The sequence below is a fragment of the Alosa alosa genome, chromosome 17, assembly GCF_017589495.1.
Source record: "Alosa alosa isolate M-15738 ecotype Scorff River chromosome 17, AALO_Geno_1.1, whole genome shotgun sequence".
Taxonomy (NCBI): domain Eukaryota; kingdom Metazoa; phylum Chordata; class Actinopteri; order Clupeiformes; family Clupeidae; genus Alosa; species Alosa alosa.
In genome coordinates, this window is record NC_063205.1 from 30,111,024 (window position 1) to 30,124,811 (window position 13,788).

At 42.0% G+C, this 13,788-nt stretch overlaps 1 protein-coding gene across 1 annotated transcript in view; it reads right to left on the minus strand.

Moving 5' to 3' along the window:
* Window positions 1-13,788, minus strand: part of LOC125310323 (mucin-19-like) — an 85,229-nt gene that overhangs the window by 31,013 nt on the left and 40,428 nt on the right. The window contains 11 exon segments of the mRNA XM_048267623.1: window positions 3,926-4,131; window positions 4,134-4,167; window positions 4,340-4,525; window positions 4,677-4,781; window positions 5,184-5,322; window positions 9,061-9,212; window positions 9,445-9,449; window positions 9,919-10,051; window positions 10,787-10,881; window positions 11,800-11,949; window positions 12,352-12,489. Of these exon segments, the coding sequence (XP_048123580.1) occupies window positions 3,926-4,131; window positions 4,134-4,167; window positions 4,340-4,525; window positions 4,677-4,781; window positions 5,184-5,322; window positions 9,061-9,212; window positions 9,445-9,449; window positions 9,919-10,051; window positions 10,787-10,881; window positions 11,800-11,949; window positions 12,352-12,489 (1,343 nt within the window).

The following is a 13,788-nucleotide window of genomic DNA, read 5'->3' on the forward strand; positions in this document are numbered from 1 at the left end:
TGGAGTTGACAAAGAATAAACAAGCAATGTCACGTTAATGTTAAATAGCCTACATCTGGACGCTAGGTGGCAACGTTGTATTACATTTCACTAGTGTAGCCTACTTGAAATACGGTGTGAGATTCACAAGTAAGGAAGGTGCAAATATTATGTAATTTATCATGGGAAATCATTGGAAATTATTTATTCTAATTGCAAACCACACACATCCATTCGGAAGCACACGTACACATTTAATACTCAAGACTATCATTTTGTTCAGAGCCATATAAAGGTAACCTTTATATGGCTCTGATTTCGTTTATTTGATGTTGCCTAGCAACACAGCATTCAGAGCAAAGATTCTAGAACAGGGCTTCAGAGAGACACGTTTTGAGTTTGTGGCCAAGAACCTAAAATATCGGTTTCCCTGTGTATGTGCTGTCCTTTATGAAAGTAAGTGTTTTATACAGTTAACGTTACAGACATAATGAGTCATGTTGTAGTGGTCAACATAAATGTGCCCCTTCTGTTATTAGAATGCTAAGTGGAGAAGCTATGGGAGAAGCATGCTAAGCAAATATTTAGTATCATTAATTTCTTGTGTGGCTAGCTATAGGGAGGAGATGTATGTTGCTAATTGGGATTTATGTTGTTTAGCGTAATGCCATGGTCATTTGTTATGAGATGCTTGCACTCGTAACTTCGTCACTTGTAACTTTAGGACTGCTATTTTTTTTACTAACAGTAATTCACGAAGCACTTTAGCCCTAAAAGTAGCACCTAAGTCTGTGACAGCTTAAAAGATGTGGCAAGGACTCCTAACGCAATGTTTTGAAATGCGTCTACTATTGTCTACAGGAGCTTCCAATCGCGAGGGAACTTGCATTGTAGGCATAACTAAGGGATGCAATAACACCACCAACAACCAAAACTAGCCTACTCATTGTCAACATGTACATGAAATGTAACGTTTCATGTGAATCAAATTAAAATGTTTTCTTTGCAAACGTAAGCATAGGCATATGGTGACAGATTCATTTAATAATGCTGCTGTGTGCGGTAAGCGCGAATGAAGTGGCCACTTCTTAATGGGACCCACTGTATGGAAGTGGGCTAAGTAAAATACAGATGTTTTAAAGAAGATAAGGTTAATCAGAATTCTACGATATGCCCGCTTGACAACGGCAGAGATAGAACTGGCCTTTGGCCATAGCAACCATCCATTTAGAAAGACTGGCCTTCATAGCAACCAAAGATCTGAGCTGTGTTGCAATGTGAGGCAAAGTATAGAAAGGTGATGAAACATACAGAGACAGGTCAAGAAATATAGTGCAATGTAGACAGTAGTATACAGTTGATTTACAGACGGTGGTTTAGAGTAATATGAAGTATTCCTTTATTCTGAGATAGGCTACATCAATAGGCTCTCAAAACAACCCCAGGCTCACAAAACAATCCCAAACAGACATAAGGTCTTTATAGAGCAAATCCATATAGATTATTTGTCAAATAAACCAGTAAAACATAATTTGTCGGATGGAATATATAACATTCACACTCATAGCTCATATTTTTTTAAATAAATCAGTGAAAAAAAGTATCCTGACAAACAAGCAGCTTTTTTAATGCCTTGGTCATATTTCATAATTTCAATTCCTCTGTAGGTTACCTGATAGTCCAGTTTGAGAGGCAAGACGCAGCGTGACATTATTTATTTTGCAGCCAATCACTGCTGTCATTTTATTTTATTGATTTGATCTCAGTCATAGAAGCTAAATTCGAAGGCAGACCAAAGGTAAAATCCAACGAAGCGCATTCAACCCGCAAGCCAATAGTTGAATAGCCCTCTCCTAGAGCTTTTGAGATATTGCTACTGCTCCAACACTGAAAGGCACTGTTACAATGCCTGGATCAAGCCAGGTTCAGCATAGCGTATGCCACTGTCTGCTCACGTTGGTGACCGGACCAGGGTAAGCACACTTTCGCAGTTCCCGCCGGAAATGCAGTCTAGTTTGGATTTTCTCTTTGTTTTTTCACTCAAAATGATATGTTGTATGCTTATGAGTTATGCTGTAGCTGGTTAGCCTAAGACATGCTGTAAAACTCTTTAGATACGGATTTTTCCAAACGTCAATGGGACAAATGAATGGGAATCTTACATCCGGCACCTAACCGCATTTTGGCTGTGGGCGGGACTGTGCAGCTCTATATGGCTGTATTAAGACTGCAGATCCTGTTCAACTGCTTCCTGTGCCCACAACTGTTTCAAAATAAAAGTCCCTTTAAACTATCCAACTTTTTAACTGTTCAACTGTTACTGTAACTGTTTGTCAACTATGACTCCCATCAACTGTATCATCTGCCTTCAACTGTTTCAAAGTAAAAGTCCTCACTCAGTTAGCTAGTTAGCATCATTAACATTGTTAGCATAGTTAACATTTTAACAGAACTGCTAGTTAGCATAGTTAGCATAACTGCTAAAAATAATTAGCTAGGTTAGCTAAGTCACATGGTTAGCATAGTTAGCATTCTAGTTAGCATAGCTAGCATAACTACTAAAAATGCTTAGCTAGGTTAGCTAAGTCACATGGGTAGCATAGTTAACATTTTAGCATTGTTAGTATGCTAGTTAACATAGTTAGCATAACTACTACAAATGATAAGCAAAGTTAGCTAAGTCACATGGTTAGCATAGTTAGCATTTTAGTTAGCATAGTTAGCATTTTTATCAAAACTATTAGAAAACATTAGCTAAGTTAGCTAAGTAACATGGTTAGCATAGTTAACATTGTTAGCATAACTGCTAAAAAATGAATAGCTAAGTTAGCTAAGTCACATAGTTAGCATTGTTAGCATAGGTAACAGTATTAGCATTATTAACATTTTTTAAAAACTGCTAGAAAACATTAGCTAAATTAACTACATTAACTAAAACATTAGAGCCATTCCAACTGTCAGTTATTGTCAACTATCTACCTAAATAATTTAACCATTTAAACTATCCACCTATTTAACTGTTCAGTCATTCCAACTATATTAAACCTCATCTACCTAGCAACCAATATAGTTTGTTTTTACTCTGTATGATATTTTACATCATATTTTTGCATTTTCATGCACTGTATTTCCTTCAGGAAATGCTTTTCTAGTTAATATTACTACGCTAGGTCGAAGTACTCCCAAGTGCTATTGCGCCACACGTTGTAGTTCTCCTGTATATTCGCTTGGAAAATCGCCATGTTTTATGTTTTTGTGTGACCTTACACATTTTTATCAACTACTCGTGCAACTGTATTTAAGTAGGGAAAACGTGGATGTTTTTGACTACTGCCATCTTCCTCCCTCTATGGCTATGTCTGAGCCCTCTAGCATAGCAACATGCTAACACATTCGCGCCGCACACCAGAGCGTTTGAGTGCACATACCGACACGGGAGAGGTATGACTCAATTCGTTAAGGTAAGAACATATATTACTACTGACATTGGGTGGCGTGTTCCTTTAAGGTGTTGTTGCAGATCATTTAGGTTGTGCCAGAAACTAGCATACTAACAATCTTCTAAGCTAGGCTATCCTATACTTGTCTATCCTGTGCTTGACAATACTATGGCATGCTATACTATGTTGTGCAATGGTTAGCCAGTTCCAGGCATCAGGGTCATTGTGAGATGGCTTTTAAGAAGGCAAAATTAACATACTAATGCTATGCTTATCTATGGTACTCACTCTGTGTTTACCTTTAGGTGTCTCATGTAGGCCTAAAGCAAGAACAAGTATGCTAATGCTAAGCTATGGCATTCATTCTGTTCTAACCTTAAGATAGCTCATATGAAGGCAGAACTAGCATGCTAATGCTATGCTAAGGCATTCATTCTATGTTTACCTTGAAGTGACACCAGAACTAGCATGCTAATGCTAAGCTAAGGCATTCATTCTGTGTTTACCTTTAAGTGGCACTCCTTGAAGGTGTCTCCAGTTATGATCATGCAGCGTCTCTCGGCCCAGTTGGAGCAGTAGGAGTGGCGTTGGCAGGGGAAGGTCTCGGTCGTCACGTCGGAACAGGGTGGCGTGCCCGTCTTCCAGCTGTTCCCAAACTCCAGTGCACTGGACGCCAGCAACGAGCCGCTACTCATCAGGTCGTTGGCCTCGCTGAGTCAAAGTTCCCACACAGGCCACACACTTGACCCTAAAGAAAGTGTAGCAATGTGTTTATTCATACTGCTCAGTTTGCTTGTGTGTACGTGAGTGTGTGCCCTCAAACATACCTCCAAGCATGATGACCTGTGTGGTGTACGTGTGTGTTAATGGGTGAGTGTGTATGTGAGTTACTGTGTGTGTGTGTGTGTGTGTGTACATACCCTCAACCTTGCCTCCAGCAGCACGGTTAGGCGTGTGTGTTTGTCCCAGATGAGTGTGAGGCCTGGGCGCGGTACGGACACCACGATGTAGAGCCCCACTGTGTGGACGGAGTACAGCATCTCTCCCCCTGTGTTGGAGGACCTGGAGGACACAGACATGTCCTCCAGCACCAGCGACACCTCATCCTGAACACACAACAGAGAGAGAGGGGGGGGGGGGGTAGGATAATGTGTGTATGTTGTGATGACATGTTATTGTGTAAGTGCATTTGATTGTGTGTAAGAGAAAGAGAAAGTGTGTGTGTGTGTGTGTGTGTGTGTGTATGTGTGTGTGTACCAGCAGGTCCAGAGTGATGGTGCGGGAGCAGGTCAGCTCTTCATCACAGCAGGGAATGCTCTCCACTCTGACAGCAAACTGCCCATTGCCCCTCCCACAGCCATCCTGTAACAAACAGCAGGACAACTCATACACATACTCAGGACAACTATAAAGCACACCAACACTTATGGCCACAATAAAACACACCAAAACTCATAGCAACTATAAAACACACCAACACTCACATCAACAATAAAACACACCAACACTTATAGCCACAACTATAAAGCACACCAACTCTTATAGCAACAACAATAAAACACACCAACACTCCCACTGTCATCCTGGGTAACTAACAGCAGGAGAAGTCAGCCCAGACGTATAGCAGATGATACAATCACGCAGCAGTTCTTATCATTAGCCGATGGAAGGTCATTTAGATTAGAGGTCACTGCCTGATATAACCTCCAGGCCAAAGTGAAGAAGGTCATTTACTGTAGATTAGAGGTCAGTGCCTGATCTCACCTCCAGCAGGGTGTACTGGCAGTTCCCATCGAAGCTGAACCACCTGGAGTCAAAGGTCTGGTAGTGACCGTTACCAAACACCTGGCACCGTCCTGGGCACGACTCTCCAGTGCAGGTCCAATGCCCTCCACTGCAGGTGCTGTTAGAATAACACACATACACACACACACACACACACTGTTAGAGCCACACACATATGCTGGTTAGGGTCTATTACATTTACATTTATTCATTTAGCAGACACTTTTAATCCAAAGTGATTTACATTTCAATTACATTACAATGGACTACATTGTCCCTGGAGCAACTTGGGGTTAAGTGCCTTGCTTAAAGGTTGTATCAGCGATAGCGGGTATACGTCACTTCTGTTGATGTTTAAACAAAACAGAGAGCTAGCTCGCTACTCCCTCCCCCTCCCTCCCGTGCAATTAAAACTCTCCTAAATGCGCATCTCGTCGGTTATTGGTTGAAACACTTTATTTTGCTTTGTTGGTAGCAATTGTTTTTGTGTACAGATCTCGGAGCCTAGGGTGCCTACAGAGACACGTTTTTTTGACGGCCTGCTTATGAGGCAGACAGCTAGCGGATCGTTAGGAAAGATTAGATGAATGTGATCATGTTTGATGAATGTTATTAGATGAATGTGATCATGTGATTATGTTTGGCCCTTTTTTGGGCCTGAAATCGCTGATACAACCTTTAAGGGGCACAACTGTGGAATCTGGGAATTGAACCCACAACTTTTCAGTCTACTGCATGCTAGCCCAGCTCCTTAGCCACTACACTACTACTGCATGCTAGCCCAACTCCTTAGCCACTACACTACTACTGCATGCTAGCCCAGCTCCTTAGCCACTACACTACTACTGCATGCTAGCCCAGCTCCACTACGCTACCACCGCCCCCACAGCAGTCATTTTGACATGAAATAGGAGGACATGAAATTGTTTGTATATTTTAACTTTTAAATGCATCAATCGGGGTCAGGCTTATTTTTATGGAAATATGTGTGCTGTAGCGTAAACTATTTCGCACTTCAGAATTATAACTATGCACACACAGGTGGAATAGTTATGGTGATATTGCAATAAGTTCACAACCACAAAACATATATGCTACATTTCACAGTTCCGAAATGATCAAAAATGTGTGTACATTTCATCACTCCATGAAATTATGCAGAAGTGGTCACCTGTGTTATTCAGCTAGTTCATTTAAGATATTGGTCATTGTAATGGCCATCTAGCCTAAAAGCCAAATAAGCTTAGTTCCCAAAAGGTTGGTGTTCCTTTAACAAATGTACAGTGACCAATTCAACGGATGTTTTCCATCAATGGCGGTTCACACACATACGACGTAGTAAGACGAGACGAACACGTAAAACTTTCGGACAAACACTTTTTAAACGAACAAAACACCGTACGGTTGGGACAGAGAGAGGTCGCTGCGTGTGTACGCGCCGCCATCTTGGAATCTAGATTTGGCACAACAGACTGGGAAATGTTTAAGCAGGCAGCCACTTACAACAACCGGACAGACATAGAGGAGTATACAGACACTGTAACCTCTTACATCACCAAGTGCATCGATGATGTGACCCACACAAAAGACATCATCACTGGGGCTAACTGTAAGCCATGGCTGACAGGGGATGTCCTCAGGCTGCTGAGGGCCAGAGACAAAGCCTACAGAGCTGGGGATGAAGCTGGCATGAAAACAGCGAGAGCCAACCTGTCCCGTGGCATCAAGGAAGCAAAAAAGGAATACACTCACAAGATAACCACCCACTTCAAAGACAGCAGGAACGCACAAAGCCTATGGCAGGGCATTCAGGCCCTCACGGACTACAAGCCCGCGCCACAGAGCTGTGAGAGCAACATCCCTCTGCTCAACAACCTGAACCGCTTCTTTGCTCGCTTTGAAGCACAAAACAGCACCTGCCCACAGAAGACCCATCCCCCTCTACATGAGCAGCCCCTGTGCCTCTCTGTCGACAGCGTGAAGAGGACACTTGCTGCTATCAACACCCGTAAGGCAACAGGTCCAGACAACATCCCAGGTCGCGGCGCTGAAGGACTGCGCTGGGAGCTTAAGGATGTCTTCACAGACATCTTTAACACTTCCCTGAAGCAAGCCATCGTCCCCATCATGTTTCAAAGCTGCCACCATCATACCTGTGCCGAAGAAAACTGCTCCATCCTGCTTCAATGACTACCGCCCTGTGGCACTGACACCCATCATCATGAAGTGCTTTGAGCGGCTTGTCATGTCACATATCAAAGCCATTCTCCCCCCCACCCTGGACCCCTTCCAGTTTGCATACCGAGCCAAGCGGTCTACAGAGGATGCAATCTGCTCTGCCCTCCACCCAGCCCTCACCCACCTGGAAAAAAGAGACTCATATGTGAGATTGCTGTTTATAGACTTCAGTTCTGCATTCAACACCATAATACCACAACAACTCATCTGAAAACTTGACAAACTGGGACTCAGTACCTACCTCTGCAACTGGCTACTGGACTTCCTCTGTCAGAGGCCCCAAGTAGTACGTGTTGGCAACAATACCTCAAGCAGCATCACACTGAGCACAGGGGCCCCCCCCTGCGTGCTCTCAGTCCGCTGCTCTTCACCCTGCTGACGATGACTGCACTGCAACCTACAGCAACAATCACATAGTGAAATTTGCTGACGACACAACTCTGGTGGGTCTCATCACCAAGGGCTTACGAGACTCAATACAGGTTGGAGGTCGACCATCTGACCACGTGGTGCAGGGACAACAACCTCCTGCTGAACGTCAGCAAGACCAAAGAGATTGTTGTTGACTTCCGGAGAGGTCACACCCAACACCTGCCACTGACCATCGACGGTGCTGTGGTGGAGAGAGCGAGCAGCACCAAATTCCTGGGGTGCACATCAGCGAAGACCTCTCCTGGACCACCAACACTGCATCACTGGCTTAAGAGAGCTCAAAGCGCCGCCTGTACTTCCTATGAAACTCAGGCGAGCAAGTGCTCCACCAGCCATCATGACCACATTCTACCGAGGCACCATTGAGAGCATCCTCTCCAGCTGTATCGCTGTGTGGGGCGGAAGCTGCACTGAATACAACAGGAAAGCCCTGCAGCGCATAGTGAACACAGCTGGAAGGATCATTGGTGCTTCACTCCCCTCCCTGAAGGACATTTACACCACCCACCTCACCCGCCAAAGGCGACCAAAATTGTGAGTGATGCAAGTCACCCCGCTCACAATCTGTTTGATCTACTGCCCTCTGGGAAGAGGTACAGAAGCCTCAGCCCCCGCACTACTAGACTCACCAACAGCTTCATACACCAAGCTGTAAGGATGCTGAACTCTCTCCCTCCTCTCCCCCTCCACCCTCAGCTACATAACATCCTGGACATTGGACCCACAATGGCCGCCACTACACCACTTGCACACTTGAACACTTGAACACTTGCACACTTTACAACTTGGTGTTGTTGTCTGGAAAACACAACACTTCTGCTGCTCTTACATAACTTGCACCACTATGCCACTTTCTTTATTACTTAGGTCAAACAGAACTACCCAAGCCTTTTATTGGCCTGACTTTGCACTAGTATTTTATTGACTGTCTATGCACAATTTCAACCAAATTTTGCTGCTCTTATTTTTTCATTATTATATGTGCCCTCTTATTTACTTATTTACTTACTTTTTTGTTTACTTGAATGTTATGTTTGTCTGTGGACTTAAATTGGTAAAATATGTCTTGTCTTCACCGTGGGATAGTGAGAAACGTAATTTCGATCTCTTTGTATGTCTGGAACATGTGAAGAAATTGACAGTAAAGCTGACTTTGACTTTGACTTTGACTTTGACACACACTCACCATATCTTGCAGTTGGTCTCTACCCTCTCCCCAGGGCCGTACACACTCCCGCTAAACACACATGTGCAGTTGTCCTCAGACACACACATTCCCTTGTGGTCCTCATACTGGCCATCTGGACAATAGCAGCCGGTGCTGCACACTGCAGAACTCTGCATACACACAAAGTCATAACGTGATGTGTGTGTGTGTGTGGACAGTAGCAGCCGGTGTTGCACACTTCACTGAAACTCTAAATACACAACACAAACCAAAGAATCGCGTAACAATACTAATACAATTACTTACAATTACATGCATTACATGCATTATCTACATACATCCAAATAGCTAGGCCTAAGCTGAGTAACTACTCCGTTTTAACATGAGAAAACATAGAAAGACCAAATCTGTAGAAATAGGTAGCAAATAATAACTAAATAATACAATATATTGTCAGTTTAGTGAAGATGAAGATTTATATTAGTTATGTTACATACAGGTAAGTATGTGCATTTGGCAGATATTAGCATTTTATTTTGTGTGTGTGTGTGTGAATAGAATAGAATACAGTAGAGTAGAATAGAATAGAATAGAATTGAATGGAGTAGGCACTGCAGCCCATGTTGATGCAGATGTGAATAAAATAGAGTAGAGTAGAGTAGAGTAGCGTAGCGTAGAGTAGAGTAGAGTAGAGTAGAGTAGAGTAGAGTAGAGTAGAGTAGAGTAGAGTAGAATAGAGTAGAATAGAGTAGAGTAGAGTAGAATAGTATGTATGTATGTATGTATGCATGTAGTATGTGCGTATGTATTGTATGTATGTATGTATGTATGTATGTATGTATGTATCTGTATGTGTGGTATCCCAGGTGGACTCACTGCAGTTGGCTGCTGCTCTCCAGTCTCCCAGAGAGGCCCCAACAGAAGCACAGGCTTTGGCGTAGTTGCCGAGGGCGACACAGAGACACGACTGAAGCCCCGACTGGCAGTGGCATGTTTTACTGAGGCAGGCCTAAAAACAGCACAACATAATATGATTAAAATATTTACATTGATTATACATAAAACATTATTAAAAAACATCTGGCCTTCTCACCGTTCAGTCAGTGATCATTCTTAAAAATACTACATGTTCCAGATTTTAATGTCTGACGTACGTACCTGATAATAGTGGTCGTAGGGAACATGACGGTGTGTACCTGATACTAGTGGTCATAGGGAACCTGATACTAGTGGTCATAGGGAACCTGATAAAAGCGGTCGTAGGGAACATGGCGGTGTGAACCTGATACTAGTGGTCATAGGGAACCTGATAATAGCAGTCATAGGGAACCTGATAATAGCGGTCGTAGGGAACCTGATAAAAGCGGTCGTAGGGAACATGGCGGTGTGAACCTGATTATAGCGGTCATAGGGATCCTGATAAAAGCGGTCGTAGGGAACATGACGGTGTGAACCTGATTATAGCGGTCGAAGGGAACATGACGGTGCATACCTGATAATAGCGGTCGAAGGGAACATGACGGTGTGTACCTGATAATAGCGGTCGTAGGGAACATGACGGTGTGTACCTGATAATAGCGGTCGTAGGGAACATGACGGTGCGTACCTGATTATAGCGGTCGTAGGGAACCTGATAAAAGAGGTCGTATGGAACATGACTGTGTGTACCTGATAATAGCGGTCGTATGGAACATGACAGTGTGTACCTGATAATAGCGGTCGAAGGGAACATGACGGTGTGTACCTGATAATAGTGGTCGTATGGAACATGACTGTGGCAGAAGCTGAATATCCCATGAGGATCCCTCAGCTGGTTGCAGTGCTCATCAGCAAATATTTCTGCAGAAAAACACACCAATTGAAACATGAAATAGAATTGAACGGATTAGGCACTACAGCCCATGCTGATGCAGATGTGAATAGAATAGAGTACAGTAGAGTACAGTAGCACAGTACATTAGAAGAGATATCATAGAATTGAATGGAGTAGGCACTGCAGCCCATGCTGATGCAGATGTGAATAGAATAGAATACAGTAGAGTAGAATAGAATAGAATAGAATTGAATGGAGTAGGCACTGCAGCCCATGTTGATGCAGATGTGAATAAAATAGAGCCCAGCTAGAGTAGATGTGAATAGAATAGAATACAGTAGAGCAGAGCAGAGCAGAATAGAATTGAATAGAGCAGAGCAGAAGAGAGCAGAGCAGAGCAGATGTGAATAGAATAGAGTAGAGTAGAGTAGAATAGAGTAAAATATAGTAGAGTAGAGTAGAATAGAGTAGAGTAGAGTAGAATAGAGTAGAATATAGTAGAGTACGTAGAGTAGAATAGAGTAGAGTAGAGTAGAATAGAATAGAGTAGAGTAGAGTAGAATAGAGTAAAATATAGTAGAGTAGAGTAGAGTAGAGTAGAGTAGAGTAGAGTAGAATAGAGTAGAGTAGAGTAGAATAGAGTAGAATATAGTAGAGCACGAGAGCAGAATGAGCAGAGTAGAGCAGAATAGAACAGAATAGAGTAGAGCAGAACAGAATAGAGTAGAGGAGCAGAATAGAGCAAAAATATAGTAGAGGAGAGTAGAATAGAGTAGAGTAGAATATAGTAGAGTAGAGAGAGTAGAATAGAGTAGAGTAGAGTAGAATAGAATAGAATAGAGTAGAGTAGAGTAGAATAGAGTAGAGTAGAGTAGAATAGAGTAAAATATAGTAGAGGAGAGTAGAATAGAGTAGAGTAGAGTAGAACAGAGTAGAGTAGGTACCGCTGTCCATGTTAATGCAGAGGGGGTTGATGTTGGGCTCACAGCTCTCTAGGGACCAGGAGAGGGCAAAGGGCTCCGCAGAGTTCTCCACTATGCCGCTGCTGGTGGTAAAGTCATCCCCTGAGTCCCCGTTAAAGTTCCCACAAAGGCCTGACACACACACACACACACACACACACACACACACACACAAGCACTGAAGATCACTGACAAGGACAGGATTAGGCGTAACTAAGTTATCCCACTCGTGCTTTGCTATAGACACACACATTTATTGGGCACCCCAACAAGAGAACAACAAGATAAACAACAAGAGGAGGGCATGGTAAGTTATAATGATTACCATAGCAACAAAAAGAGGAGGAGATTGTAAGTTATGATAATGATTATCATAGCAACAACAAGAGGAGGGCATTGTAAGTTACTGTATGATAATGATTACCATAGCAACAACAAGAGGAGGGCATTGTAAGTTATGATAATGATTACCATAGCAACTGCTGTACTTGTATCAACAATTACATAAGTCTGCAAATTATGGTAATTATTTACCTGTGGTGGTTCCATTTTGCTCTGTAGGCAAGGACACGTAGACCTGGATCTCGGGGGCCATTTGCACCTGTATGGTGAGGCCTGAGAGGGCCAGGACCTGAACAAACATGGAGGACTGCCAGAAAACGGTGACAAAAGCTGAAAAACACACAAGCTTTCAGGTGAGTTCAGACAGCACTACTCCTAGTGAAAAACATTATGCTATATATACACATTACATTATATAGGTACAAGCTGCATGAGCTCAAAAACATTACGCTATATATGCATTATGCTATATAGGTACAAGCTGCATGAGCTGAAAAACATTACGCTATATAGGTACAAGCTGCACGAGCTCAAAAACATTACGCTATATATACACATAACGCTATATATACATTACGCTATATAGGTACAAGCTGCGTGAGCTCAAAAACATTACGCTATATAGGTACAAGCTGCACAAGCTCAAAAACATTACGCTATATAGGTATAAGCTGCATGAGCTCAAAAACATTACGCTATATATACATTACGCTATATAGGTACAAGCTGCATAAGCTCAAAAACATTACGCTATATACATTATGCTATATAGATACAAGCTACATGAGCTCAAAAATATTACGCTATATATACATTACGCTATATATACATTACGCTATATAGGTACAAGCTGCATAAGCTCTGTAAACATTACGCTATATAGGTACAAGCTGCATGAGCTCAAAAACATTACGCTATATAGGTACAAGCTGTGTGAGCTCAAAAACATTACGCTATATATACATTACGCTATATATACATTACACTATATAGGTACAAGCTGCATGAGCTCAAAAACATTACGCTATATACATTACGCTATATATACAGTTACAGGCTGCGTGAGCTCAAAAACATTACGTTTTAAATATCACTGATTCTTGAGATAAGGGACAAAAGTACTTTTGAAAAGTGACAAACAAAATCAATACTATATTAATTTGAATTGGATATCATCATAAACAGATCTCATCTATCATGCCTGAAAAGGAACAGGTTTTTTATTAACCACTTTTTATAAAAAATGACATTTACTGACTTAGTAACTTGTCATTTGTCAACTCCATCTGACACATGAAAATATGTTTTTTTGTGTGTTTGATCAATTCAACAACACTGTAAAGTCTTTAAGTGTGTATAAATGGTGTGCCTTAGCAAGGTTTAGTGATAAATTGCATTGTATACACTTTTAATATCATTTTACATTGTTTTGGAATAAGCCATTTTAAATGACCTTAATTTAGTTTACTATTTTTTCATTTGTAATATATACAATCAGTGGTTTTGTGCACACAAGACACTGATGCATGTAGATAAGTTGGTGTTTTAATGTATGAACACACTCAATTGAACAAAATAAACATACATTTTTTTATTAAAATGAAAAACCTCCATCTTACGGGGTTGACA